The sequence below is a fragment of the Stenella coeruleoalba genome (genome assembly GCF_951394435.1).
Source record: "Stenella coeruleoalba genome assembly, chromosome: 1".
Lineage (NCBI taxonomy): Eukaryota > Metazoa > Chordata > Mammalia > Artiodactyla > Delphinidae > Stenella > Stenella coeruleoalba.
Genome location: NC_137169.1, coordinates 35,782,968 through 35,807,595, shown reverse-complemented (window position 1 = coordinate 35,807,595; position 24,628 = coordinate 35,782,968). Strand labels below are relative to the sequence as shown.

Genomic DNA, 24,628 nt, shown 5'->3' with positions numbered 1-24,628 from the left:
GCAGCAAGGCAGGGGCGGAGAAGGGGGCTCCTTTGCGGAGCCCACTCCCAGGGGTTCGTGGGGATCAATCATCTGAAAGCAGGAGCAACTTGTAATTTTATTCCCTGGGAGGAGGAGCCTGAGAAGTCGTCCGGGGGTGGGGATGAGATGGGGGGGGCGCAGGGAGGCCAGGGGAGCTGTTCAGAGAGGGGAGGGACTTGGCTGGATCTCGCAAGCCTTCTCCACTCTCCAAACTTTCACCAAACTCTTGGCCCCCGCCTCTCTGAAACCAAAACATAACAAGCTCAGGAGGAGCGGCTAGCGGCGCGGCGGGGCGGGCGGACTCGAGGCGGCACTGAGCCTCAGGAGGCTGATGCAACTTTCCCTTTAAGAAAGCCACCTGGGCGCACCGCGGTGCGGACCCGGCAAGCCTGGGCCGGGGGCTGCAGCATGGTAAGGAGCCTGGGGGAAGGGGGCGCTGCGGCCCGCGCCTCTGTCTGTCCCGCCGTCGGTCTGGGTGTTTGGTGGCTACGCGGGGCTGAGCCCCAGGACCAGCGGGCGGGCGAGCGTGTGTGTGTGTGTGTGTGAGATCGCGCATGCATGCGGGCATCTGGGGGTAAGAGTGTGGGTGAACGTACAGGGATGTCTGTCTCGTCGGAAAGGTCGGGGTAGGTGCGCGCGTCTGGGTGTCACCGCTGTCACCAAGGAGCTGAAGCGGGAGGGAACGGCGGCGCGGGGCGGGGGGCGCTCCTGGAGGAGGGGGAGCTGCGTGCTGACGCCGGTTCGGTCCGGGGTTGCGGGAGAGGGGATGTGCCGGCAGCGCCGGAACCAGAGCTTCTGTCTGAGGCGCCAGTGGGTCTGCGCGCCTGGGGCCTGCGGGCGCCCGGAACCGGTGGGCCGGGTGTCTGCGCCCCTCATGCGGGCTCCTGCTCTCCATCTCCCTGGCCGGCCAAGCTGCCTATCTGGCCCCTCCAGCCGGCCTGCCTCACTATCTGCCCGCCCACTCGGCGGCCGGTTGAGGGTTCCCGCGCGCCAGCAGGTCTCGGGAAGCCGCGCCGGGGAGTCTCGGTGCCCTCGGGCTGTTGTCCACGGCTCCCGGCCACGGCTTTGGGAAGGGGCTACGGCCGCGTTGTTCTTTGGGGGTTGTAACCCGCGCCCTCCCCAGCCCAACCTTCATTCCCGGTGCGCGTAGGGCGGGCCCAGGCGGCCGCAGGTGAGGGCAGGGGCCTAGCAGCCCGGGGCGCCCACTCCCCGCCGGCGCCCCGCACCCCGCAGCCACGGCCCGCGGGAGCAGGTGGCGGGCCGGGGCCGGGCGGGAGGGGGCTTTCCCGGAGGGCCGGGAGGGGCCTGAGCCGGCTCGGGGGCGGGGCAAGGGGGCGGGGACCTGGGCGCCCGGGTACTTTTCCACGGCAGGGACCGGGGCGGGGCTGCTGCCTCCACACCAGCTGAGAGGCCCACACGTGGCGGCTGATGTAACGCCCGCCCCCGACACCTCGCACCCCGATTAAGGCGGACGCGCCCCGCTTCGAGGAATCTGGGCGCTCCAGGCGGTGCTATAGCTCCGAGAGCGACCTCGCCTCTTCCTGCCGTTCCAGGGCCTCTTCTGGGCCTGCCGGCTGTTTCTTAAAGGAACCGCGCCCCCTTTCGGGCCTGTACTCCGCAGGCCACGCCCCCTCGCTGGTCACTCTTAAAGGAGCCGCGTCCCCAGCGCTCTGACAGCTCCCTCACAAAGCCTAGGTCTGTTTCTTTGCCGAAACAAGCCTGATGCTGCGGCCGCTAGAAGATAAAGGCTGGGGAGCAAGGAGTGGAGAAGGAGAGAAGGACCTGAGAGGTTAAAGAACCCCAAAGTGAGGGAGCGTCAGAAGATTGGAGGATAGTGGGTGAGGGGACTGGTTCTAGGAAGGGACTAAAGAGCGACACTGAGCATGCCCAAATGTTTCCAAGGACCGCAGAGAAAACGCCCCCTTACTCGGCCTACACTGCGACTGAGGCTCAGTGCCCAGCTCTGGGGACACAGAAGAATCACACCTCTGCCCTGGATGATCTCTCCAGCTGGTGGGGAAGGCAGATTGGGACACAAGTAACCATGCCGCAACGGCTCCGTGTGAGGAGCATATTAATCAGATGTACACAGCGTGCTTTGGGGGTAACCGGGAGTAGCATTTAAAGATTGACTGCAAATGGGAGGAGAAAGGAAGGCTTCTTGACGATAATGGCATTGGGACAGGTTTTGAAGACGGGTGGGGTATATACTGATAGATATGGGGACAAGGGTGCTCAAGGAAGAGGGAACTGCCTAAGCAAAGGCATGAAGACAAGAACCCTCTGGGGATGCTGAATAGTCCCACGTGGCCGCAGGTGGCCGCAAGTGGCTGCAGGTAGCCGACCTTGAATCTAGGCAGATCTAGGGCCCTCCCCTACCCTCACAGCCCCTCCACTCCCTCCGTCACAGTGAATGGAGATTATGTTTCCTCCTCTATCTCTCTCCTAAACTGTGAGGTCCTTGAAGGCCAGGAAAGAACCTGTCACCTTTCCATCCCCAGCGAGGACTCCAGGTCTTGGCCCAGATGGACCCTTAAAATTGATTGACCTGACAGTCCTGTTTGGAGGAGAGGAAGACTGAGCAGTGAGACAGTAAAGGTGGGCTGGGTCCTATGACTACCCTCTCCCCATCTTCCCTTGGGTGGCTGACAGGCAACTCGAACCCAGCTCATCCTCTCCCCACTCCAAACCTGCAGCATCCCCAGCATTCCTGTCTCTGGGACTAGCACAGGCTTCTTCCTATTATACCAACAGAAACCAGAGACCCCTCCTTATCCCTCACCCCCTAAGTCCAATTCATCACCAAGTCTCCTACCAAAGTTGCGTTCTTTATTTTTCTCAAATCTCTGTACCTCTCCCCACCCCAGCATCACCTTCCTGAGCCAAGTCCCCTCATCCCTGGCCTGGCCTATTCCTAATTGATTTCCTCTCTTCCCCTCTTCCCTCCCTCCAGTCCTTTCTCCACACGAATCTAGGGTGATGTGTTCAAAATGCACTTTCCACCAATTGCTCCTCCTGGCAGTCACAACTCTCCTTTAAAGACTTCAGTAGCTGCCATTGCCCTCAGGATAAAGACCAAAACCGAGGCCCCGAAGACCCCGAACCTGCTTATCTCTCCACCTCTGTCTTTGGCCACTTTCTCCCTCACTCTCTGAGCCTCAGCCTCACAGTCTTTGCCCATAGTATTTCATTTGCTTGTATCTCCCTTCCTCTTCTCTGCTCACTGTTGCCGAATCATCCCCCTCTGACTCTTAAACATCACTTCCTCAGGAAAGTCCTCTGTAACTCTCAGACAAGACCAGGCCCCCCTGGTGTAGATTTTCGTAAAGAAGTTCTTTCACTTTCACACCCTTTATTGTAGGCTTTAATTATACACATTTGAGTCACCAGTTTCATTCATTTCCCCACCAGCCTGCAAGCTGCAGCAGGGCAGAGACTGAAGAGATCTTAGTGCCCAGCACAGATCTGGCCCAGAGCAAGCCCGAAATAAATACTTGCGGAGTAAATGAACTGAATTGTGGCCAGCCCTAAATGCCTGCTGAACAATTTAGGCCATATCCTGTTGGCTGTGGAAAACTGTTGGAGGGAATCAGGGCTTTAGGACTTTGGGAAGATTAATGGATTGGAGGGGAGGAAAAAGTGGAGGACTTGTAGAGTCAAAAATTAAGCACAAACTTCAGAATGTACAAAGGAAGTATGATTAGCCCCGTCTTCCAGATTGAGAAAACTGAGGCTCAGAGAGGTTAAGTAACTTGCTTGAAGTCACATACCTAATGAGTGGCAGAGCCAGTTCCTCCTTCCAGGTCCCAGAGTCCAAGCTTTTTATCACAAGCTAACCTGACTCTGACCCATGTGGCACAGATGGAGAGCGTGTCAATAGTGGCCCATATGTGGGTTAGGGGCAGGCCTGGTGCCTGGGTAATGTGGATGCCCAGCCCCTAGAAGAGGGCCTGGCCTATTGTAGGCATTCAGGTGGTACTTTTTGAATGGATGGGTGGGGCCGTTTAATAGAAATGGCAGAAGCAGGAGAAGAAGCAAAGCTTTACACCCAACTCATTGTCCTGGAAGCAGCCCCCAAGCAACCTTTTCTCCACTAATCTGTCAGCACCCTGACCACAAGGGCTGTATTTGCAGTGCTTAGGGATAACACCCTGGAACTTAGGTTCCAGGACGGAGTGTCCTCAGTTTACTCACCTGACCAGAGGGCGTAATGCCCAACCAGTGAGGTGGCTCTTAATAATGCCATCTGCTGTCATTACTATCATCATTGTCATTATTACCATCATTGTCATTATTATCTGTTAGCTGAAGAGGGACAGCTTTGAGGACAGCAAATCTAGAGTGTACAGCTTGGAGGGAGGGGTGTGGTAAGCGAAGACAAGGGTATGATCTTCTAAGGGAGCACACCCCCTGTTCTGACTGCCCCCAGAAGACCAAAGCCACAAGCAGGGACCTCTTTAGGGAACAGTGAGAGGCAGGAAGTCCGGCCTCGGTGACTAACCAAAGGGAAATGGTCGCAAGTCACATCCCTACCTGGCTCCACCCTGGGGGGAAGGTTATGCAGGACACCTGGTGGCCAGGACAAAGGCCTAAGGTAGCCAAGGGCTGGTTTGCATAGGCAAAGAAGAGCTTCTTCCTCCTCTTTTCTAGCCTTCCAAAGGCTTCCTGGGCCTGTGGGTGGGAGGTGGCCCTTGAATGTGGCTGTAGGCGGGGGCAGAGTGGCACAAAACAGCCTTTGGAGTAGAGAGACTCCTTGAGAGAACCCAGAGAAGGCCCCAGTCCTTCCTAGGACCAGGCCCTATGGAGCGTGAATGTCCTTGTGCATCTGACCCCGGGTTTTCCTCCCATAAGAGAATTCTTTGAGGCTCCCTGAAGGTTGATTCCACTCCTGTGACCTGTCAAAAACTCCCCACTCTTCCATCTGCGTCCATCCAGCATTGAACCTGCAGACACCAGCAGCTGCATGGCTGCCCCTCCCGTCTGTCTGCCCCTCCCGCTCACCAGCCCCACCTCGCCTCTCAGAGGCTTCCTACGAGATCTCCGGCTGACCTGGCCCCTCATTCCAAGGCCTCAGCCTTACCCATTTCCCTTCAACTCAGTTCCACCAACACCCCCTACAAGCTGAGCACCGCGCCAGGTGCTGGGCACAGAGGGGTAGATGAAACACATCCAACCCCTCAGGGAACTGGCCAACCAACCCATGGTTGACAGACGTAAGCAAATGAGTTGATAGGGACCCTGGTAGAAGTCTGCACAAAACACAAAAGAGGAGACAGTGTGTTCACTCTGGGGTGGAGTGGGGGCAGTGTCAGGAAAAGCTACAGAGGAGAGGTGACACTTAAGCAGGCTTCTAAAGGATCTGTAGAAGTTCACCTGGTGAACAGGAGGGAAGGTGTTCGGCAGGGGCCAGCCTGAGCACGGGCATGGCAGCGTTGTGCCTACACATTGCTGTGTTTGGTGTGCCTAGAGCTTCTGGTCCAAGTTAGTGACATAACAATGAGCCCACTGCCTGGAGCCCAAGCTGAGTGGCAGCAGGATAGGGAAGGACCATCCTGGACACCTGGCTGGGGCGAGGTTGGGGAGCATGTGCTGAGCCAAGTTGACTCCCCGTCAGGGGAAAGGTTGAAGCCATTCACACAGATGATGAAGGTATTGGACCCTGTCCCAGTTCTGTGTTCATTTTTTATCTTTTATAGAATTGGGCACCTGGAGAGTCAAAAATAGACCTTTGCCCATTGGGACAGGAAGTCTGGAGACCAAGGGATCCAGGGGAAGGTTTGGGAGAAGAGTGAGGTAGGAACTGGATGGAGGGTCACCCAGAAATGAGCAGGACAGGAAATGGTCTGGCAGGGGTTGGGCCAGGGCGGGAGGGAAGAGGGGGCCTGCCAGCTGGTGGTCGGGGCCCTGCACTACCTGTTCTGAAGAGCCCTGAGGGCCACACATGTCCTGCCCTGCCTTCCTGGGCCAAACCCTCAGTGCATTCTCTGCTCTCTCCACAGCTCTTGAGGCCTGTGCTCTGAAAGGTGCTAGAAACAGAGCCTGTGAGTGTGGTCCGGGACTCCAGAGCCCCTAACCCACCGCCACTATGGTAGGAAAAGGTGCCAAAGCGATGCTGGTGAGTACAGGGACCAGACTGCAGGGAGGAGGGGGTCATGACACCATCCCCGCTGGGGCCTGCTGTCAGCTGCTGGCCCTGACAGGAGGGCCTAGGAGGCTCCGTGGGGCCCCGAGTCTGGCACTGCCAGGGCTCCTGAGTGCTAGGGCTGTCCCAGGCCCAGGTGGGCAGCCCCTCACCCAGCAGGTTAGATGCTGCCATGGCTCCGAGCCCATAGCAGTGCAGATTCCACCACAGAGCCCGAAAGGCATGCTGGGAGGCACGAGGCACACTTCCCACCCTCATCACAAGATACCCTGGAGAGAAGGCTGCAGTCAGTCCTGCTGGGAGGGCTGTCCTGCGGCTGACACCCAGGCACCCCCAACGCTGTGCTCTGCCTGCCGTGGGGAGCATTCAGCATGTGCTGATCAAGGGGTCCTCAGAGCCTGTCTGATTTTTTTCTTCTTCCACTCTGAAAAGTAACATAGAGCGTTTCATTTTGGTTTTGTTTGGTTTTTTGCGGTACGTGGGCCTCTCACTGTTGCGGCCTCTCCCGTTGCGGAGCACAGGCTCCGGACACGCAGGCTCAGCGGCCATGGCTCATGGGCCCAGCCGCTCCGCGGCATGTGGGACCTTCCCGGACCGGGGCACAAACCCGTCTCCCCTGCATCGGCAGACGGACTCTCAACCACTGTGCCACCAGGGAAGCCCAGAGCGTTTCATTTTGAATCCTATCCTGAGGCCTCCTCAGAAAACCTCCCTCTCCCCCTTCCCCAAGCCACAGCTCTTCACTGCTCACTGCCTCAGAGCACAGGAGAGGTGGTGAGAAGCAGTGGGCAAGGGCCGGCTCACTGATGGACGGAACAGGCCAGCACTGGAATCAGGAACCAGGAAGATACCCCAAGGGCAGTGGTTGTATTCCTTCACTTGGGATCTTGCCTCAGGAGCCAGTGACACTGGGCAGCTGTCAGGGGAGGAAGCCAGTGACCGAGCACGGCCCCTCCCGTGGCTCCTCCCTTCTCCACTTGGATTCTCCTGTTGCTGTTCCCATTCAGTGAAAGACTGATTGGCCCAGGGTCTCTGCCGAGCCCTCCCAAAACAAGCCCTGTCCCTCACCAGGGATTTGATTTCTGGGACTCGAAGTACTTGGTCCAAAGGAATGGTCTGGGGGAGAGAGCTGGACAGTCATGCTCCAGGCTCAGGACCCTCTATCCTCTATCCCGTTCTGAACTTCCAGCATCCAGCCCCTCAGACCTGCTCTGGTCTGGCCCCCTCCTGACTGGAACATGTCCGAACGCACTAAGCTTCTCAAAGTATTCCTCAGCCAGCCTGAACTCTGAGTGCTCAGATGTGGGCAGAGCTGGAGGTCTCCTGACCTGAATACTTGCTAGGGGGTGGATGCTGTGATCGAATCAAAAATGGCCTCACCCTTCCCGGAAGTGTTGGAATTGCCATGGGCCTGTTACAGGAAGTGGCTCTGCCCCTCCCTACATGGGGATTCTGTGTCCCATGAAACTTAAGAAACCCTCCAAGTACTCTGTACTACTCAGTACTGGCTGCTCTGCTTTCTCTGGAGTGACCCTCAGAGGACTGGGGCAGGGAGGCAGGAGAGATGTGGAACCCACGTGGGCAGCATAGGGAGCGTGAATCACAAGGTCCCAGAATCCCTACCGGAGCTGAGTTTCCCGGACCCTGGGCTCTGCCGGCCAGCAGGCCAGCCCGTCTGTGGAAGGGAATGTTGCGTTGGGACGCCTGTTCCCAGCACCAGGATGTGCCTAAAGATAGCTGGGGCTCGATTTCCTCCGTGCCCTCTGACCTTTGACTTCTGCCCGCCGCTGCTGAGTCTGAGGCTCCATAGCATGTCCCCTGGGCACCCCCAGCGGTTGCTCGAGATTCTATTCCTGCTTCTTTCTCAGTTCTGCTTATGACCTTGGGCTCCGCTATTCTCGGGACCCAGTTTGGAACCAGTTCCGCCTCCATTCAGTGCTTGTCTCTAGGATACAGCCTCTGAGGAGAGCCATCTCTCCTAGCTAACCTAGGCAGCTGCGCCTGGACTTTATTAGGTGCCTGTGGTCCCCTAAGGGCAAGTGACTGAGGATGCTCCTTCTCTGGATGCCATGGTGGGGCAGAACAGAGTGTCTTGAGGGCCATGCATGTAAGCCAGTGGCACTTGGACTGTCCCAGGTCTGTGGCTTCTGTTGCCGTTGGTGCCCTGGTAGGCTGGGAGTAGGCAGCTGGCCCCTGCCATGGGGTCCTCACTTCCATCCCCCTTTGCCCCAGGTTTGGGTATGAGGACAGGTGTCCCCTGGGTCTCTTCAGTGTCCACCCTATGTCATCCTTGGACCTTCTGCTGGGCTCTTCATGTGGCAGGTGCCCCGTGGAGGGTGAGCCACTTCCCAGCACGTGCCCAGACCCACATGCCTGCCGCACGTGTCCCTCCCCCCGCTCCCAGCCCAGATGCTCTCTGCCAGGCCAGCTCAGCTGCCTCCCTCACGCCTCAGCAGCTCCTAGGACAGGGCCGTGCAGGAACCCAGCTGGCCGGGGTGCCTCCAAGCCTGGGAGCAGCTGGGATGCTTGCGGGCACTGGGGGTGGGGGGTGGCGGTGGTCCTTTCGTGGAGACCTAGTGCCTCTATACACATGTGGGGCCGGGCTGCCTGGGGCTCGGAGGACAGAGAGCTGGAGGAGAGGAGCCCAGGACAGGAGAGCCCTACTGGGTCAGCTTTAACCCCACAGCTGCATACCAAGTCCACAAGCTGGCCAACTCAGTCCCCTCCCCTGTGTCCGCTCCCCACTCATACAGCATCTTGGGCAGAAAGGCCTTGGTGAGCCTCACTGGCCTCTCCCAACATCTTTTTTTTTGTTTTACTCGGGCCTCTCACTGTTGCGGCCCCTCCCGTCGCGGAGCACAGGCTCCAGATGCGCAGGCCCAGCGGCCACGGCTCACAGGCCCAGCCGCTCTGCAGCACGTGGGATCCCCCCGGACCGGGGCACGAACCCGCATCCCCTGCATCGGCAGGCGGACTCTCAACCACTGCGCCACCAGGGAAGCCCCAACATCTTTGAGTTCACTGGTTGCTTCTGCCCCTGGAAGCCTCATGATGAATAAGAGCAGTGTGACCCGGGCTAGAGCCCTGGGTGCCAGAACGTCTGAATCGTCGTAGAAGGCTTTTTTTTTTTAATTTATTTTATTTATTTGTTTGTTTGTTTGTTTGTTATTTTGGCTGCGTTGGGTCTTTGTTGCTGCACGCAGGCTTTCTCTAGTTGCAGTGAGCGGAGGCAGGCTTCTTACTGCGGTGGCTTCCCTTGTTGTGGAGCACGGGCTCTAGGCGTGCGAGCTTCAGTAGTTGTGGCACACGGGCTCAGTAGTTGTGGCTCGTGGGCTCTAGGGCGGAGCTCAGTAGTTGTGGCGCACGGGCTTAGTTGCTCCACGGCATGTGGGATCTTCCCGGACCAGGGCTTGAACCCATGTCCCCTGCATTGGCAGGTGGATTCTTAACCACTGCGCCACCAGGGAAGGCCCCCTAGAAGGCTTTGAAAGCACCACAGGCCACCTGGGGCTGCCCCGCCCCGACCTGTTCTGTTATGCTTTGACAAGAGGGTTTGGATACTTCTTGTCTGCAGCAGCCCTCACAGGGCCTGGCGAACAGTGGGTGCTCACCCAGCCCAAGTCCTGGCATGTAGCAGGTGCTCAACTAGTATGGGCTTGACACACATTGGGATCTGAGCAAGCACAGGCTTGACACCCACCTGGCCCTCCCTTGGTAGAGGGCCTGTCACTTACCAGCCACTCACCTAGCATGAGTCCCAGCATGTAACAAGTGCTCAGCTAGTACAGACATGGCAAACATTGGGCACTCACTTAACACAGTGCAAGGGGCACAGTGGGTGCTCACCCTGCTCAGGCCTGGGCATATACTGGGTCCTCACGTGGCACAGAATTTGGCATGCATGGGGCACTCGTGTAGTGCAGGACCCAGCACACCACAAGGGCTCCCTGTGGGGTGGACACACAGTGGGTGCTCTCTTAACACAGAGCCTGGCACACAGTGGGAGCTCTCCCAGCATTGGATTTGGCACACACTGTGTGCCTTCCTAGCACGGGTTTGACACACAGTAGGTCTTCTCCTACCTCAGGCACCGACACACAGTGGGCACTCTCCTTCTATAAGGCCTAGCACAGAGAAGGTGCTCTCCTAGCCAGGACAGCCTGAGCAATGACTTAGATAATCAACTAGATGATCCTAGATGCGCAACTACCCCCTCCCCAGTGAAATGGACAATATCTAGATCCAGAGGAAAAGGCCCAACCTCCCTAGGCTTCCTCTCCGGACCAAGGACCTGCCCTCCGTTCCTCTTGGTCTCCCTCCCCTCCCCGGCCTCCCTGGAGGCCACCTACTCAGTCCTGCGGCCTCCCCTCCCCTCACACGGCTTCCCTGCAGCCCCTCCGCCCCCAGCACTTTCCAGTCCTGGCTCAGTAGGACCTTCCCTCGGAGTCACAGGGTACAACAAAGCCCCTAGACTCCTTGGCCCTCTGGAGGCATGCCCACTCTTATTAAGAAAAGTCAGAGGCGGGGTTGGGGGAGTCGGCCTCCCTGAGTGGGGCTGGAGCAGCTGGATCCCGCTAATGAGGCCTCATTACTGCCAGGACCCAGCTGGGCCGCTGCCGCCTCCTGTCCCCATGGCCAGAGCCAGAGAAAGCTGTCCAGCCAGGGCTGCCTGTTCTGGGCACCCAGCCCAGGCCAGGGCAGCCAAAGCCCGGAGCCCACCCTGGGTGGAAGTGAGCAGTTGGGCATCATGGGTGACTGGGCCTTCCTGGAGCCAGTGGCCCAGCCAGGGCCTTGGCCCTCAGTTTGGGCTCACAGGAAGTCTGCGGAGCGTGTCTGGGGACCCGGCTGCGTGAGGCTGGCCCGGGGAACAGCTCAGTCAGTGGAGTCTGAGGCCATTCTTAGGAGACTTTCTTGAGCGGAGGTCAGTCCCCATCTTCTTCCCCAAAATGGGCATAACAACATACCTACCTCAAGGGGCTGTCGGAAGGATTAAACGAGTTAATATATATCTAAAGTGTTTAGGACAGTGTCTGGCTCATGGTAAGCACTTAATATGTATTAGCTGTTACTATTATTAATAATGCTATTGGCTTCAAAGACAGATGGATATTATCCCCATCTTAGAGATGAAAAAACTAAGACCAGACATGTTAAGTGACTTGCCTAAGGAGATATATATAGTGAGAACTGCCAGAGCTGGGGTTTGAACCCAGGCTTGTCTGACTCTAAAGCCTTTGCCCTTAAAAAAAAAGGTCATCCTGCCATGTTCCCACTGGGGTCACCTCACTTACCAAACTCACAAGGAAGCTCTCCTTTACATCAGAATTCATCCATGCTTCCATTTGACCGATGTTTACTAAGATCCTACCATGTACCAGACCCTTTGCCAACCTATCAGTTTCCAAAAAGAGCTCTGCCCTCCCAGCACCAGAACACCCGTGCCCACCTTCCTGGCCATGGGTTTGTGGGGTCTCAGCATCCGCTGGAGACTGACCAGTGAGTGTGGCCTCAGAGGAGAGGGATAGGATGGGTCTGAGTGACATTCCACCCCAGCCATGGTGACACCTGCTGGACTGTGCCCAGCCCACTCGGTACACACTCCCAGAGGGAATACCTCAGGTTCTGGGCGATGCAGTACGAATCCTCAAAGGTCCTTATTCTGCAGCCACCCTCTTGGCTAATGCCATCTTTCTTCAGACAGGTGACAGCACCGTTCACTAAGCCAGAGCTTTTTTACATGGTCAGTCATATTCTCTAATGGGGACACTCCATCGTCTTGTCTGGTTGAGAGTCCCCAACTCCTGGAAGGACTGCTTCAGGACCCATCAGCCCCCAGCCCACAGCATTCTAAGAAGTCTGAGATGCTCTGGTAGTGCCCTGTGGGTTGCGCCCCCTTCCCCCTTCTCCTTCACCATCTCTAGTGCCCAGTGGTACCCAACCACCTTACCAGGAGCCCACCAAGTGCCAGGCCTATGCGCTCAGAAGCATCTGGGCCCCAGACCTCATTCTGGAATGGAACTGAGCCGCCCTCTCTCTCCCTTCCACGCCCGCTCTGCCTCACCCTGTGGCTGTGAGTGTGTGTGTGTGTGTGTATGTGTTTTGTTCCAATAACTTGCTGGGAACAAGGGAGAAATACAACAAACGCTGCGCTTCACTCTAACTGTGGAGCACCCGAGCTGGGCTGCATGGGGACTGGCTGGAGGGGGAGGGCCGGGGAGGGGGTAGGCAGAGCTTCAGGAGGAGATGAGGTGAAAGTAATTGATGCTGCCCAGCCAGCAGTGGAGGAGGCAGGGGATGCGTCAGTGTCGCTGGAGCCGGCAGAGGTGTGAATGAGAGGGGACACGCACACGCCCGCCAAGTGCTCACCCTGGGATGGCCGCGGCTCAGGGACCTGTGGCCCCCTCCTCCCCAGAACAGGTCAGTCACCTTCCAGGAGGTCGAGCCCCCTCTCTGGTGCCAGGAAGACTGGGAGGCAGGGCTGGGGGTGGGGAGAGGGACTGAGTGGTCTGTGCCAGGGAGGGGCAGGCACAGCCAGCCAGAGAGACAGACAGCAGCAAAAGTGACCCAGAAAGTTGCAACTGTGCAAAGGAGCGGGAAGAGTTAGCTATGCGGAGGCGGCACAGGGGAGGAGAGTGGGGCTACTAGGGCTCCCCCAGCCCAGGGACCTGCTGAGAATCTGCTCTGTGTATCAAAGCTGCATTGTCCTAGCTCCCGGGGAGACGGGCCGGAGGTGCCCAGGAATTGTACTAATCAATACAGCCCCATTGTCTGTGCCACGGCAGCTACTCCTATGGGGAGAGTGGTGAGGGGGCAGGGGGACTCGTTACATGGACTCGGTGGTGAGCGTGGGGGAACGGGATGGGGCGACAGTCTCGGCTGCGAGGAGAGAGACCCCACGCGGTGTTCGCCAGTGTCTAGGACAAGTGCCCGGAGGGCATCCTGACTTGACCTTCGGAAGGCAAGAGAAGGAATGTCCTCTGGGGAGATGTGGGCTGCATTTGGGAGAAACATTATGCAGGGCTGCCCTCCACCTTCAGGACTGCCAGGGTCAGAAGCCAAAGCCACTTTCCAGAATGCGAGCCCACTGCCAACCGAGCGGGGCAGAGACTGCTCACGGCTGCCACAGTGCAGGGCATGACTGCTGGGCTTCAGGGCAGAAGCAGAGCCCACCCAATGGCCCTATCACTTCTCCCAGGGCCCAGAGTGGAGCCTGGCATGCCTGGGGTGCATCTTCTGTCTGCTGTCCACAATACTGGCAGATCACTCTCTGCCAGTCAGGGCTCTGGGATGAAACAGCCCCGGGCATGTCCTTGCCTCTCTCACCTCCTGTGTGAGGGCCTGATCTCCTGACAGGTGCTCGGAGGTTTTCCTTGAAGCGAGAGGCACTAATAGTCCCTGCGTACTGCTCGGGTCTGCGGTAGATTTTCCCACGGTCCTGCTGCTCCAGCCCGGGCCCTTGACTCTTTCCCGTGTCTGGATGAGCGAAGCCAGATGCAAGATGGAAGGCTCTGTCATTGCGGGGCAGATGTTGCCTGAGGGCCAGCCTGGCTCCTGGATTGCTTGGACCGATGGGAGGGAAGTTGGGGAAACAAGAACCAAGGGGTGTGAGGGGGTCACAGGGTCTCCTGAGGCAGCCACGGTTTACTGTCCTGGCTGTTCTGCCTGAATTCCCCACTGGGACTCAGAGAAAGTTGCCAGTGATCTGGATTTGGCGCAAGGTCAGTCTGGGATGTAGGGTCTTGCCCGTTCTCCTCCACAAAGTTTGTCTTGGATGGGGCTTCATCCCTTGAGCAAACCCTGGGGCTGCAGAGTCCTGGACAAGAAGCCTGCTGGATCCTCGTGGGGCCCGCCCTGCCCGGGCTGCTGCAGGATTCCTCAGTGCCCACCAAGAGCAGAGCTCACAGTTCACAGAAATATCCCGTGGACACCGCTCTCGGAGGGCAGGAGTCGGGAGCCAGAGCACAACCGCCGCCCAGGGTAGAATCCTGGGCTGCCTCTGGGTCTGAGCATGAAGAAGGAAGGGCCACCCCTGCGGTGGTGCTGGTGGCCGCCACTGGGAGCGGGCTCTGCAGCATTGTTTCTTTACACGTTGCTGTAGTTTCCAATTTTTTTTAAATGATAAGCTTTTATAATCAGAAAGAAAGCAATAACACCTTCTTCTTTTTTTTTAGTTGTTTAGAAAGCGAGTGGGAACTAATGGAAAATACAGGAGAGAGTCAGAAATAGCAAATTCCAGGCAGGGCAGAGCTACAGCATATTAGGAGATCTATTGAGGTCGTCTGTCTATCCCCTGATTTTACAGGAAAAGATGCTGAATGCTGAGAGTGGAAGTGGCTTGCCCAGGGCTGCTGAGGGAGCAGGTTCTAGAATGCTAGGCTTCTAACCCCCAGTGCAGGGTCCCGCCCTACCAGGCCCAAGGTATAGAGGGAGATCTGGATTCTGTCCTCAGAGCTGAACTCCCTTAATTCCAGGAGTTCATCCGGACCAGTGAATACGTAGAGGGCAGAGGGCTATGGAAAGGACTTATGTAAGGGACTGCTCGGTGTGGCTCACCCCTCTAGGCAGGAACAGGGGTGGGAAGTTGTGAACCCAAGACAGGTCAACGACTGCTTCTAAGGGTAAGGGGCGTGGAGGGTTTTATACGTGTATGTCTGTGCACGGCAGGCGTCATGGAGGATGACCAGCCAGCCCACCCACACAGCCATGGAAGGCACCCCCAGTAGCCTGCATCCTGCCGGGCCTGGGGAAGCTCGGGCACAGGGCAGGGCAGGGCATTCCCTGCCCTGGAGATCACTCACCGGGTGAGTCAGAGGTGAGGTGGGGGAGCCCCTCCAGGGAGCCCAAGGAGGAGGGGAGCAGCCCAGAGGGGCACCAGGCCACTATGGTTTAATTCACCACCCAGGTGTGAGCGACTGACTGAGGGAGGTTGGAAGAGCAGCGAGGGGCTGACAGGGGGAGGTGCGTGATGGGCAGGACCAGCCTGGAGCCCGGCCAGTGGGCGGGGCCGAGCTGGGTTAGGCAGACAGGCCACCAGTCTGGGCAGACCAGGAGCACAAAGAAATTCTTTCGTGCGCACCTCAGAGCCAACAACCTCTGCAGGGACAGTTAATATCAGTGACACGCCGTCCATCTAGCAGATCAAGAAAATGGGAGGCTTAGAATGGGGAAAATTATGCAGGGAGAAAAAAAGTTGTGCAGCATTGAAAAAGGCTCACCAGCCTTGGGCGTCGCTGCCAGGGAAGGAAGTGGAGGGGCATCCCCAGAGGAGGGCTGGGGGAGGAAGGGAACTAGAGCCCCTAGGACTACCCCTTACAGAGGGACCCTTCCCTCCAGTGTACTTGGAGGAAGGTTGGCTTCTTCTGTCCCTGCTGAGCGCCATGCCCTCACCAGCCAGGCTGCCTGCACATAGCCCGCACTGGAATTGAGCTATTTGTAGTGAGGTGGATGGACCTAGAGTCTGTCATACAGAGTGAAGTAAGTCAGAAAGAGAAAGACAAATACCGTATGCTAACACATATATATGGAATTTAAGGAAAAAAAATGTCATGAAGAACCTAGGGGTAAGACAGGAATAAAGCCACAGACCTACTAGAGAATGGACTTGAGGATATGGGGAGAGGGAATGGTAAGCTGTGACAAAGCGAGAGAGTGGCATGGACATATATACACTACCAAACGTAAGGTAGATAGCTGGTGGGAAGCAGCCACATAGCACGGGGAGATCAGCTCGGTGCTTTGTGACCGCCTGGAGGGGTGGGATAGGGAGGGTGGGAGGGAGGGAGACGCGAGAGGGAAGAGATATGGGAACATAGGTATATGTATAACTGATTCACTTTGTTATAAAGCAGAAACGAACACACCATTGTAAAGCAATTATACCCCAATAAAGATGTTAAAAAAAAAAAAAGTCAGAGGCCTAGCTGCGGACCAGGCTCCCGCGGCAGCATCCCATCCACAGTCCCTGAATGGGGCACCGCGGGGCTGGGGAGCAGCAGATGGTGCTGCTTCTGCCGCGAGCTCCTCGTGCCATTTGCAGGGCGTCATTTCAGCTCCTTCTGCACAACAGACCCCTAGTGTTGCCTGTTACTTCCCGCCACAGCCCAATCCCCAGTTCCAAGCCCCTGTCCCCCAGGCTCTGGCCTCCCCAGGTCACAGCCGGTAGGGCTGAGCTGGTTAGCACAAGGCTTAGTGGTGTGCTGCTCTTGAATGAAGTGACCGCTGGCTCTTGATGGCTCAGTCAAGCTACCGCCTAGGCACTCGGCTGGAGGCATCATCACCCTCCCTGCCCCCTCCACGCCAGGGAAGGAGCAGACCTCAGAGGTCCAAGTCTGGTCCCGCTGCACTTGGTCAGGGGGCTGGGGCCAGGAGAGAGGCCTTGAACTTCAGGCCTTGGGGACCTCGGTCTCTGCAAGAGGCTTTGCCCTTGCCCAGCCCATGAGGCCATCCTGGACCCTCAGTTGTCTCTTTTACAGCTGTAACCGCTGCTTCGTGACCCCACCCATGTACTCCACAGCTGCCACAATCCCCCATTGTGCCCCTAAGTAAACAAGCCTTGGACAGAATAAAACTGTTATTGTAGGAGCAACATATAGGAGCCCTATTGGGCTGGGATTTGTTTGGGAATGGATAAACTACCCCAAGCAGGCCCCACACTGAAAAATGCTCTGAAAAAATGCTCCCCTGACCCTGAGGTATTTCTAGGCCTGTCCCAAAAAAAGACCCTAGGAGGTGGTGACAGGCGCTTAGGCAGGATTCTGTAAGGACCTGTCACACTGGAACTGGGAGCCACCCACTCCCAGAGACAAGGTGGCCTTCTAGCCCCTTCATCAGGGAGGCCTTCTGCGACCGCACCCAGCCCCCAGCCCCACCCCTTGTCATCCTTCCATGCTCTTGTGACTTGAGAAATTCCCCTTTGTGGGCACATTGAAGTTGCATATAAAAATTATGTGTTTATCTCATTGATGGCTTACTTCCTCCTGGACTTCTAGCTCTGAGTGGGTAGGGGTGTGTTTTGTTCACTGCTGAATTCCCCGAGCCTGGTGCAGGGCCTGGCACATAGTAGGAGCTCGTAAACCTCCGTGGCTGCATGAATGAAAGTACACAGGCTCTGCTGGTTGGCTCTGCGTGCTCCTTGAAGGGAGCACCACGGTTTCTGGTACTGTGCCCCCAAACCTTCTGGGATGGTATAAGGCTCAGTGTCTTCTCCGGGCAATGCTGGATTGGGTGTGCAGGACAAGGGTGTCTGTGCTGTAGTGCCCACGTGGTGTGCAAGCCTGGAGCACCCCCCCAGATGTACCCATTGCGGGAGCAAGGGATGCACGGCTGGGGGGCCACCACCAGGTGCTGGGGCCTCCTGTGCCTGCCTTCCTAAATGGGCCTTTCCGGAGGGCGCAGGCCTGGGGAGGCCACTCCTCCCCTCTGCGTCTGTTGGTCAGTGTCAGGGTCCGACAGCGTGTCAAAGCACCAGGCCCGTTTGTTTACTGGCCAGCGTGCCTATTGTCCTTGAATATGTCTCTTTCAAGCTGAGGGTCAGCGTCACTGCAGTGCCATCCCTCAGAGGCCGTGCGGCTGTGTCCTTGATCCTGGGTGTCCTCCAGGGACGCCTGGCCATTTCTCTCAGGAGAGCAGCCCATCTCTGGGAGACTGTCTCCGTCACTCAAGGACTCTGGGCTTCTCTGTTGGTGACTCTCGGGGTCCCTGTCTCTTAGTGAGACACCTCTGACCCCTCAGGCACTGGCTCAGGGTGGCTCGGTTTCCAGCTCACCTGGTAGGGGGTGGAAAGGCCAGGGCATGGGGGAGGGGTGCACTCACTTATAAAGGAACTTGCTGGGTTAGTTCCAGCTGTGGGGTTAGGGTCCTCAATGGGGCTTCAGGCCACCCAGTCCAGCCTCGCAGCTCCTCCAGGCCAGCCCGGCATCCTTCCCTTGGGGCAAACTCCCTCATCAGCCCCTCCTGACCAGCCCGTCTTCTGCAGCCCACCTCTTCTCAGCTCAGAGACCCTTTTCTAGAGTCACTCCCTCTGTTTCCCCTAGCAGAGTCTGTCCTCCCAAGTCTGGCGTGGTGCCTACAACTCTGGTCTCCTCCCCCCAACTCATGGCCAGCATCCCCCAGCCCAGGTCAGCTTCCCCAGGGCCCCCGCCCCTGTCATGGCAATATACATGGCTCCCCTGGCCCTCCCATCCTGAGCCCCAGAATGCCCTCCCCAGGTCTGGCCCAGCTCAGTTGCTTCCCCCTTCCCCCACCCTACAGCCCTGCCCACCGTGTGCCCCCCGGAAAAAGCCTTCAGCTGGGGGAGGGGTCCGGGTCCCCTCCCCCGCAGCCGCCTGCCATGGGCAGCGTGCTCAGCCTGGCGATGTGGTGGCTGCGGCTGGGGGGGCTGTCTGGACACAGGCCCCTTTGTGCCCAGCCCAGCTTGGCTGCTTGGTATGAGGCTCAGCTGCTCCCAGATCCTCACCCAAAGGGGAGAGGGGAGACTTGGGAGGGGCTGGCGCTGGGGGGCCCTCAACTCGAGCTCCCTCTCAGTGTCCCACCTCTCAGATGTCGGTAGCAGCTGCTCAGGTGGGCTGGCGCCCCTGGCACAGCGTGCTGGGGGGCTGGTGAGGGAGGCCGGCTTAGCACCCTCCGGTGGCCGCTACTCCCTCTCCCGTCCTCTGCCGGGCCTGCCTGCAGCTGCTGCCAGCAGAGGGGAAGCCCAGGGTGGGGTGGGGGCCTGGAGGGTCCATGGTGTCCCCACTGGCGGAGGCCCAAAGGGTCAGGCACCGCGCGTGCAGATGCCTTGCTGATGGTAGCTTCTCTCCTGTCCCCGCAGAATGGTGCTGTACCCAGTGAGGCCACCAAGAAGGACCAGAACCACAAACGAGGCAACTGGGGCAACCAGATCGAGTTTGTACTGACGAGCGTGGGCTATGCCGTGGGCCTGGGCAATGTCTGGCGCTTCCCGTACCTCTGCTATCGCAACGGGGGAGGTAGCCAGCGGGCACAGGGCAGGGTCCACCCACGTGGATAGAGCCCACCCCCCGGGGCCCAGCCGCCCCCTCCGCGGCACACACTCCAGACAGGCTGGCCTCTGGCCCTGATCTCCTTTGCCCCCATCCCTGGCTTAGGTACCCTTTACCTAAGGCGCAGCACCCCCGACCCTGGCAGCCTGCTCCCTCGAGGGGAGGAGAGGTAGAGGAAAGCAACCCAACCTCCCAAGGCTCCCTGTTTTATACTGCCTGTGTTTCAGCAGCCCCGCGCCCAAATGATTCAGGGATATTTGAGGATCTCATTGACTAATGTGTGCGAAATTGCTTGGTTAAGCCATCAAATCCCACCCAAACATGGCGGCTCTGGGCCCTGGGTTTGACTCAGAGCAGACTTCCTGGGAGCCTCTGTCAGGTTCAAAGACAGGTGGTGAGCAGTGTGCCCCAGACTTAGGCTCCGGCCCAGCGCGTGGCATACCCTCCTGGGGGCCCAGCCAGTTGCAAAGGTTTTGCTGTCAGTTCTGAGCAGGAAGAGGGTGGGATTTCCCCAAAGCCGCCCTGAGCCAGCCCTCTCCCCGCCCACCAGGCGCCTTCATGTTCCCCTACTTCATCATGCTCACCTTCTGTGGGATCCCACTGTTCTTCATGGAGCTCTCCTTCGGCCAGTTTGCAAGTCAGGGCTGCCTGGGGGTGTGGAGGATCAGCCCCATGTTCAAAGGTGAGGCCTGGGTGGGGTACGTGCACGCTTGCGCGCGCGCACACACACACACACACACACACACACACACACACGGGCCTCTGGGGACCATGCTGACTCGCCCATCTGTATAAACACTGCCAACCCCTATGGGACACTGGTGTTAACCCGAGGCCCCCATCAATGGCCAAGGCCATGGACACATGCTGGGATCCACATTTACTTGGCCTCCACGCTCTCTTCCTACCACATTCATACACGAAGGCCCTTCGCCCCCCAGCTCGCCCCTGCCAAGGCCTTGAGCTGCCTCTTTTGTGGCACTCCATGAAAGCCTGCCTCTTACGCCCTTCGGAATTAGCCTTGCCTCCTTCAGCTAGACGTGTGAGGCTGCTCCGGCCCCTCTCCTCCCCCAGGTGTGGGCTATGGCATGATGGTGGTGTCCACATACATCGGCATCTACTACAACGTGGTCATCTGCATCGCCTTCTACTACTTCTTCTCGTCCATGACGCCCGTGCTGCCCTGGGCCTACTGCAGTAACCCCTGGAACACACCCGACTGTGCCGGTGTGCTGGATGCTTCCAACATCACCAATGGCTCCCGGCCTCCCACCCTGCCTGGCAACCTCTCCCACGCGCTCAACCACACCCTCCAGAGGACCAGCCCCAGCGAGGAGTACTGGAGGTGAGGCCCCCAAGGGACCTGGGCTTCTGGGGGGGACCCCTGGCGCCAACACTCAGCCCTCGCCTTGGCCATCAGGCAACCGTCTGCAGCCTCGGGAGGGTACCAGGAATGGAGGGGGCCAGAGGTGCGGGAAGAGGTACAGGGAGTTCACAGCCTGGTTCAGGAGAGGCTGACGCTCACACAGTGGCAGCGAGGGAGAGAGGGCTCCAGCAGTCAGACAAGTCTGCAGAGGAGAGTCAGGGAAAAGGGGGGTGGCTTCCTGGAGAGAACAGCACGCGTGGAGGCCCTGGGTCCCAGCTGAGCAGGGGCTGGTCCTGAGCCTGAGGGGAACCTGTTGTGATGAGAATGACAGGAGTGTGGGGAGCTCACGGGCCGTGAGGTAGCCTAGGAGGGAGCACCAGCCCTCTTGGAGAACTTACAGGAATGAATCACAGACCTAATGCTGCGGGAACAGAAGAAGCCGTGAAAGTTTCCTGAGCCCAGGGCTGTCCTCGTCAGGCTGTGCTTAGGAAAGATAGCCTGGCACCACCGTGCTCCGTGGTGACAGAGAATGGAGTCTCAGGGCTGGCTGAAGGGAAAGCTGCTGCTGGAGATGTTCGGAAGATCTTGTCCCAGCTGGGTGGGTGTGAGGGCACAGCAGGACATCCTGGAGGAAATTCCCCATGTCCTGTTGAGGAACTCATGGGAAGAGGGCTTGGTGGACTGGTGGGTAGGCGTCGTTCATTCATTCCGCAAACATTTATGGCGTCCACCCTGCCGGGCCCTGTGTGCCCGTGGGGTATGCATGGCCCTGAGCCCCTGCCCTCAGGAGTTCACAGTCCAGGGTGGGAGATGGGTAGTTACCGCTCTTAGGGGCAGGTGCCTCAGTGCAGGTATGTTCAGGGATGTGGTGGGTACAGGAGGAGCTGATCAAGAAGGCTTCCCAGAGGAGGGAGGGAGACATAGGAGGGATTGGGAGAGACGTGAGCAGGTGAGCCGAGGCCAGGAGGCGGCAAACTGGAGCTGGGGTCAGGGCAGGTGAGACACTGAGTATTGGGACAGAAGACGCCAGAGGCATCATAAGGGGCAGAGCTTCTCATGCCAGGCTGAGGGTTGGAGGCCTTCTCCACGATGTGATGGAGAGCCGTGGGTGAGCGGCCGAGGCCCCAGTGATACCTGAAGTCCCAGCAGGTCAGTATCCTCGAAGCCCAAGCCCAGTGCTCAAACCCTGAGGGCCCAGCTCCCCTGTGCCAGCCTCTGTGCTGGGCTATAGACATTCAAAGATGGTTAAGATGTGGTCACTGCCCTTGGGGCTCGTGGTGGAGACAACAGAGCTGTTGCCTCCCAGTAAGGGGCGGGCAAATTTACCTCTGGGCAGACTCAGTCATTCAGTCATAGGACAGGTCATTTCCTGAGCTCCTAGTAGGTACCAGGCACAGCACTCAGAGTGGGGACAAAGCAGGGAGTAAGAAACAGACTCTGCCCATTTAGGTATTCTGCTATATTTGAGGCATGGTGTGGACTGGGCAGCTTGATCTAGACTGGGGGTGAACCTTCTGGAAGTTCCCAGAAGCACAGTGCTCCGCCCATACGCCGGAGATTCTCCAGAAGCTCTCACCCCAGCGGCTGTCTGCCAGGGATTCCCCAACGGGTGGGTCCACTGCAGGGCAGAGCTCACGAGATTTTATCCAGTGCAATTAGAGGGGGATTTCCCTCAAAGAAAACTAGCCATGGGTCAGGAGGTCCACAGGGTGGCCAGCTCAACTCTACTCCTCAGCCGGGGCTGGAGCCAGGCATCCCTAAGGAGCTGCTTGTCCCAGGCAGTACTCGTTCCTTGAAGGATGGCTCCCTGCCGCCCCCTCCTGGAGAGCCTGGGGAAATGACCCTTGAGAGGGCTGCCCCGGATGGCATCAGCAAGGAGGTGAGGCGAGCAAGCACCCCCATTTCTCGGGCAGCTACTATGTGCCAGGCATATTCTCTTACATGATATTATCCCTGTTTTTCAGATTCAGAGACTTATGCTCAGAGGTTAACGAACTAGGCAGCAATGCTGTGTCAGGATATACATGCCTCTCTGACTGGTGCCTAGTGTGAATTAGGCCAATGATACTCTACAGGCATTCTTGGTCCACACTCTCCAGCGCCCCTCTGGAAAGCTGCACAATCTCATTTGAGCCCCACAGCAACGCTGTTAGGTAGTGGGTGCAGGTTTTATAAAATATTCCCATTTTACAGGTGAACAAACAAGTCAAAAGAAAGATTAAGTGACTCCTCTAAAGCAAGAGAAGTTCCCAGGGCAGATTTCTGAGCTCACGTCTGCCTCTTGCTCCCCCTTTGGCCCACAGTCTTCCCCTCCTTCACCACCCCTTCACAACCTTGTCTTACAGTCCTCTGTGTGCTGGTGTAACGCCTGCTAGGCAGGCCCTAAGCTCAGGACATGCCCTCTCATCTCCCCAGCAGACACCTGACACCCAGTGGGACTTGGATCCCAGCACCCCTCTCCTGGTGTCTTCATGGCAGCCCCGGAGCCACACAGACCTCACTCAAATCCTGGCTCTGCCACTTACCAGCTGCGTGGACTTGGGAGGTCACCAAAACTCTCTAAGTCTCAGCTGTTCATCCGTTAAGCAGAGGTGGTTACATCATTCTTGTTATAAAGATGCAACATAAATCCCTAGGAACAGTGATGGGTGCTCAGTAAGCACAGTGATAGCCACTGCTGGAGATGCGGTGAAATAGATTAGGGTTTCCTGTTCTCAAGGCATTTACCATCTGGTTGGGGAAATTTAAAAATAATGCAGAATAATTCCAGAGATGTTATGCGAGAGCCAACTTGTAAATATGTGGGGTTCCAAAAGTTTTAAGGTTAGCTGTTTGATCTCAAAAGCACATAGTCGAAAACCAAAACAAAACACTAAATATGGTACTATAAAAAGATAGGTAGAGTTCATTATTTAGTTCCCAGGCTAGCCTTCTAAACTCTTTAAGCCCTCGTATTATATGCTGGACTCTTGCAATAAAAGATAATATAAAGCACTACCAGCTTAACAGGTATAATTAGCAAAGTTTTTAAAAAGTCTTTTGAACAAGAAATGGTTTCTTTACTTTGAACGCTGTTGCTTAAAGTAAAGCGACTCTCGGCTGTAGCAGTAGGACCCGATGGCTATTCTGGAAAGCAGAGCCTCCCAACACGATGCACCCTAGTGTGCCAGTCCGGTGGCGCTTGGGCAGCCCAGAGTCCCCAGCCCTGCTGCCTTACTTTGAGTGGCCTTGTCGATTTGCCCTTACGGGTCCAAAATATTTTTTCTGCGTGCCACGAAGGGAAAAGGATTGGAAAGCACAGCTGCAGGGGTCCAGGAGCCTCTCCTTGGGGGGAACCTCTCCATCCCTTTGTCTTTAGTTCCCCTATGGACTAAGAGCCTGGAAAGGTTCCACCCCAGGGCGTGGCCCGTTGAAGGAACCAGCGCTATGGCGGGAGTTGGACAGGAGAGGGGCGTGTTGGGCAGCGCCCTCTTCAGGTCACAATGTGTAAGGCGGCCTGGGGGAAGATTCGAGGCAGAGGAGGGAGGACAAGGTGTTTGCAAGTCTTAACAGCCAGGCAGGCTGACCAAGCAAACACCAAGTCCCAGGCCTGGCAACATTGTCCCATGAGGGGCCGGAGTGACAACCCCTCGCAAGGTATTAAACATGTTGTCATGAGGTTTGAGAACTGATTTGGAAAAAAAAAAAGTAAAAATAGTTAAGACTAGAGGACAGCCTATGAGCTACCCTGAGAGACCCTTGCTGAAAGAAGGGAAAGAAAGGAGCCTGTATTTACCTAAATTTCTCTACAAATTATCCTAGGTTGGTGTTATGATGCCCATTTTACAGATGAGGAAACTGAGGCTCAAGAGTTTGTCTCTTGCTCATCACTTCTAGCCTGGACAACTCCAACAACCAAGCCAGTCCCCCTCCAGGTTCTCCCCTTTCTACTTCTCAGTCCATTTTCCATCACGTGCATTCATTCATGCATTCAACAAATATTTATTGGGCACTGCTCTGTGCCAGGCACTGTGCTAAGCACTGGGGGATACAACAGTGAACAAAACAGACAAAAACCCCAGCCTTCAGAGGGCAGATGACAAACTAAATAGTAGAATGTAC

The 24,628-nt window shown here is 57.3% G+C and overlaps 1 protein-coding gene across 2 annotated transcripts in view; it reads left to right on the top strand.

Annotated features, from left to right (window-relative positions):
• The first annotated feature begins 201 nt into the window (after window positions 1–201).
• SLC6A9 (solute carrier family 6 member 9) overlaps window positions 202–24,628 on the top strand; it is a 31,322-nt gene continuing 6,895 nt past the window's right edge. The window contains exons 1-5 of one of the 2 annotated variants that reach the window (XM_079942227.1): window positions 202–432; window positions 6,021–6,136; window positions 18,972–19,128; window positions 19,712–19,843; window positions 20,236–20,506. In XM_079942227.1, the coding sequence (XP_079798353.1) occupies window positions 6,107–6,136; window positions 18,972–19,128; window positions 19,712–19,843; window positions 20,236–20,506 (590 nt within the window). In that variant the 5' untranslated portion in view covers window positions 202–432; window positions 6,021–6,106. Of the gene's footprint in view, window positions 433–6,020; window positions 6,137–18,230; window positions 18,280–18,971; window positions 19,129–19,711; window positions 19,844–20,235; window positions 20,507–24,628 lie in introns of those variants that run through there. The other variant, XM_079942228.1, reaches the window with a different exon arrangement.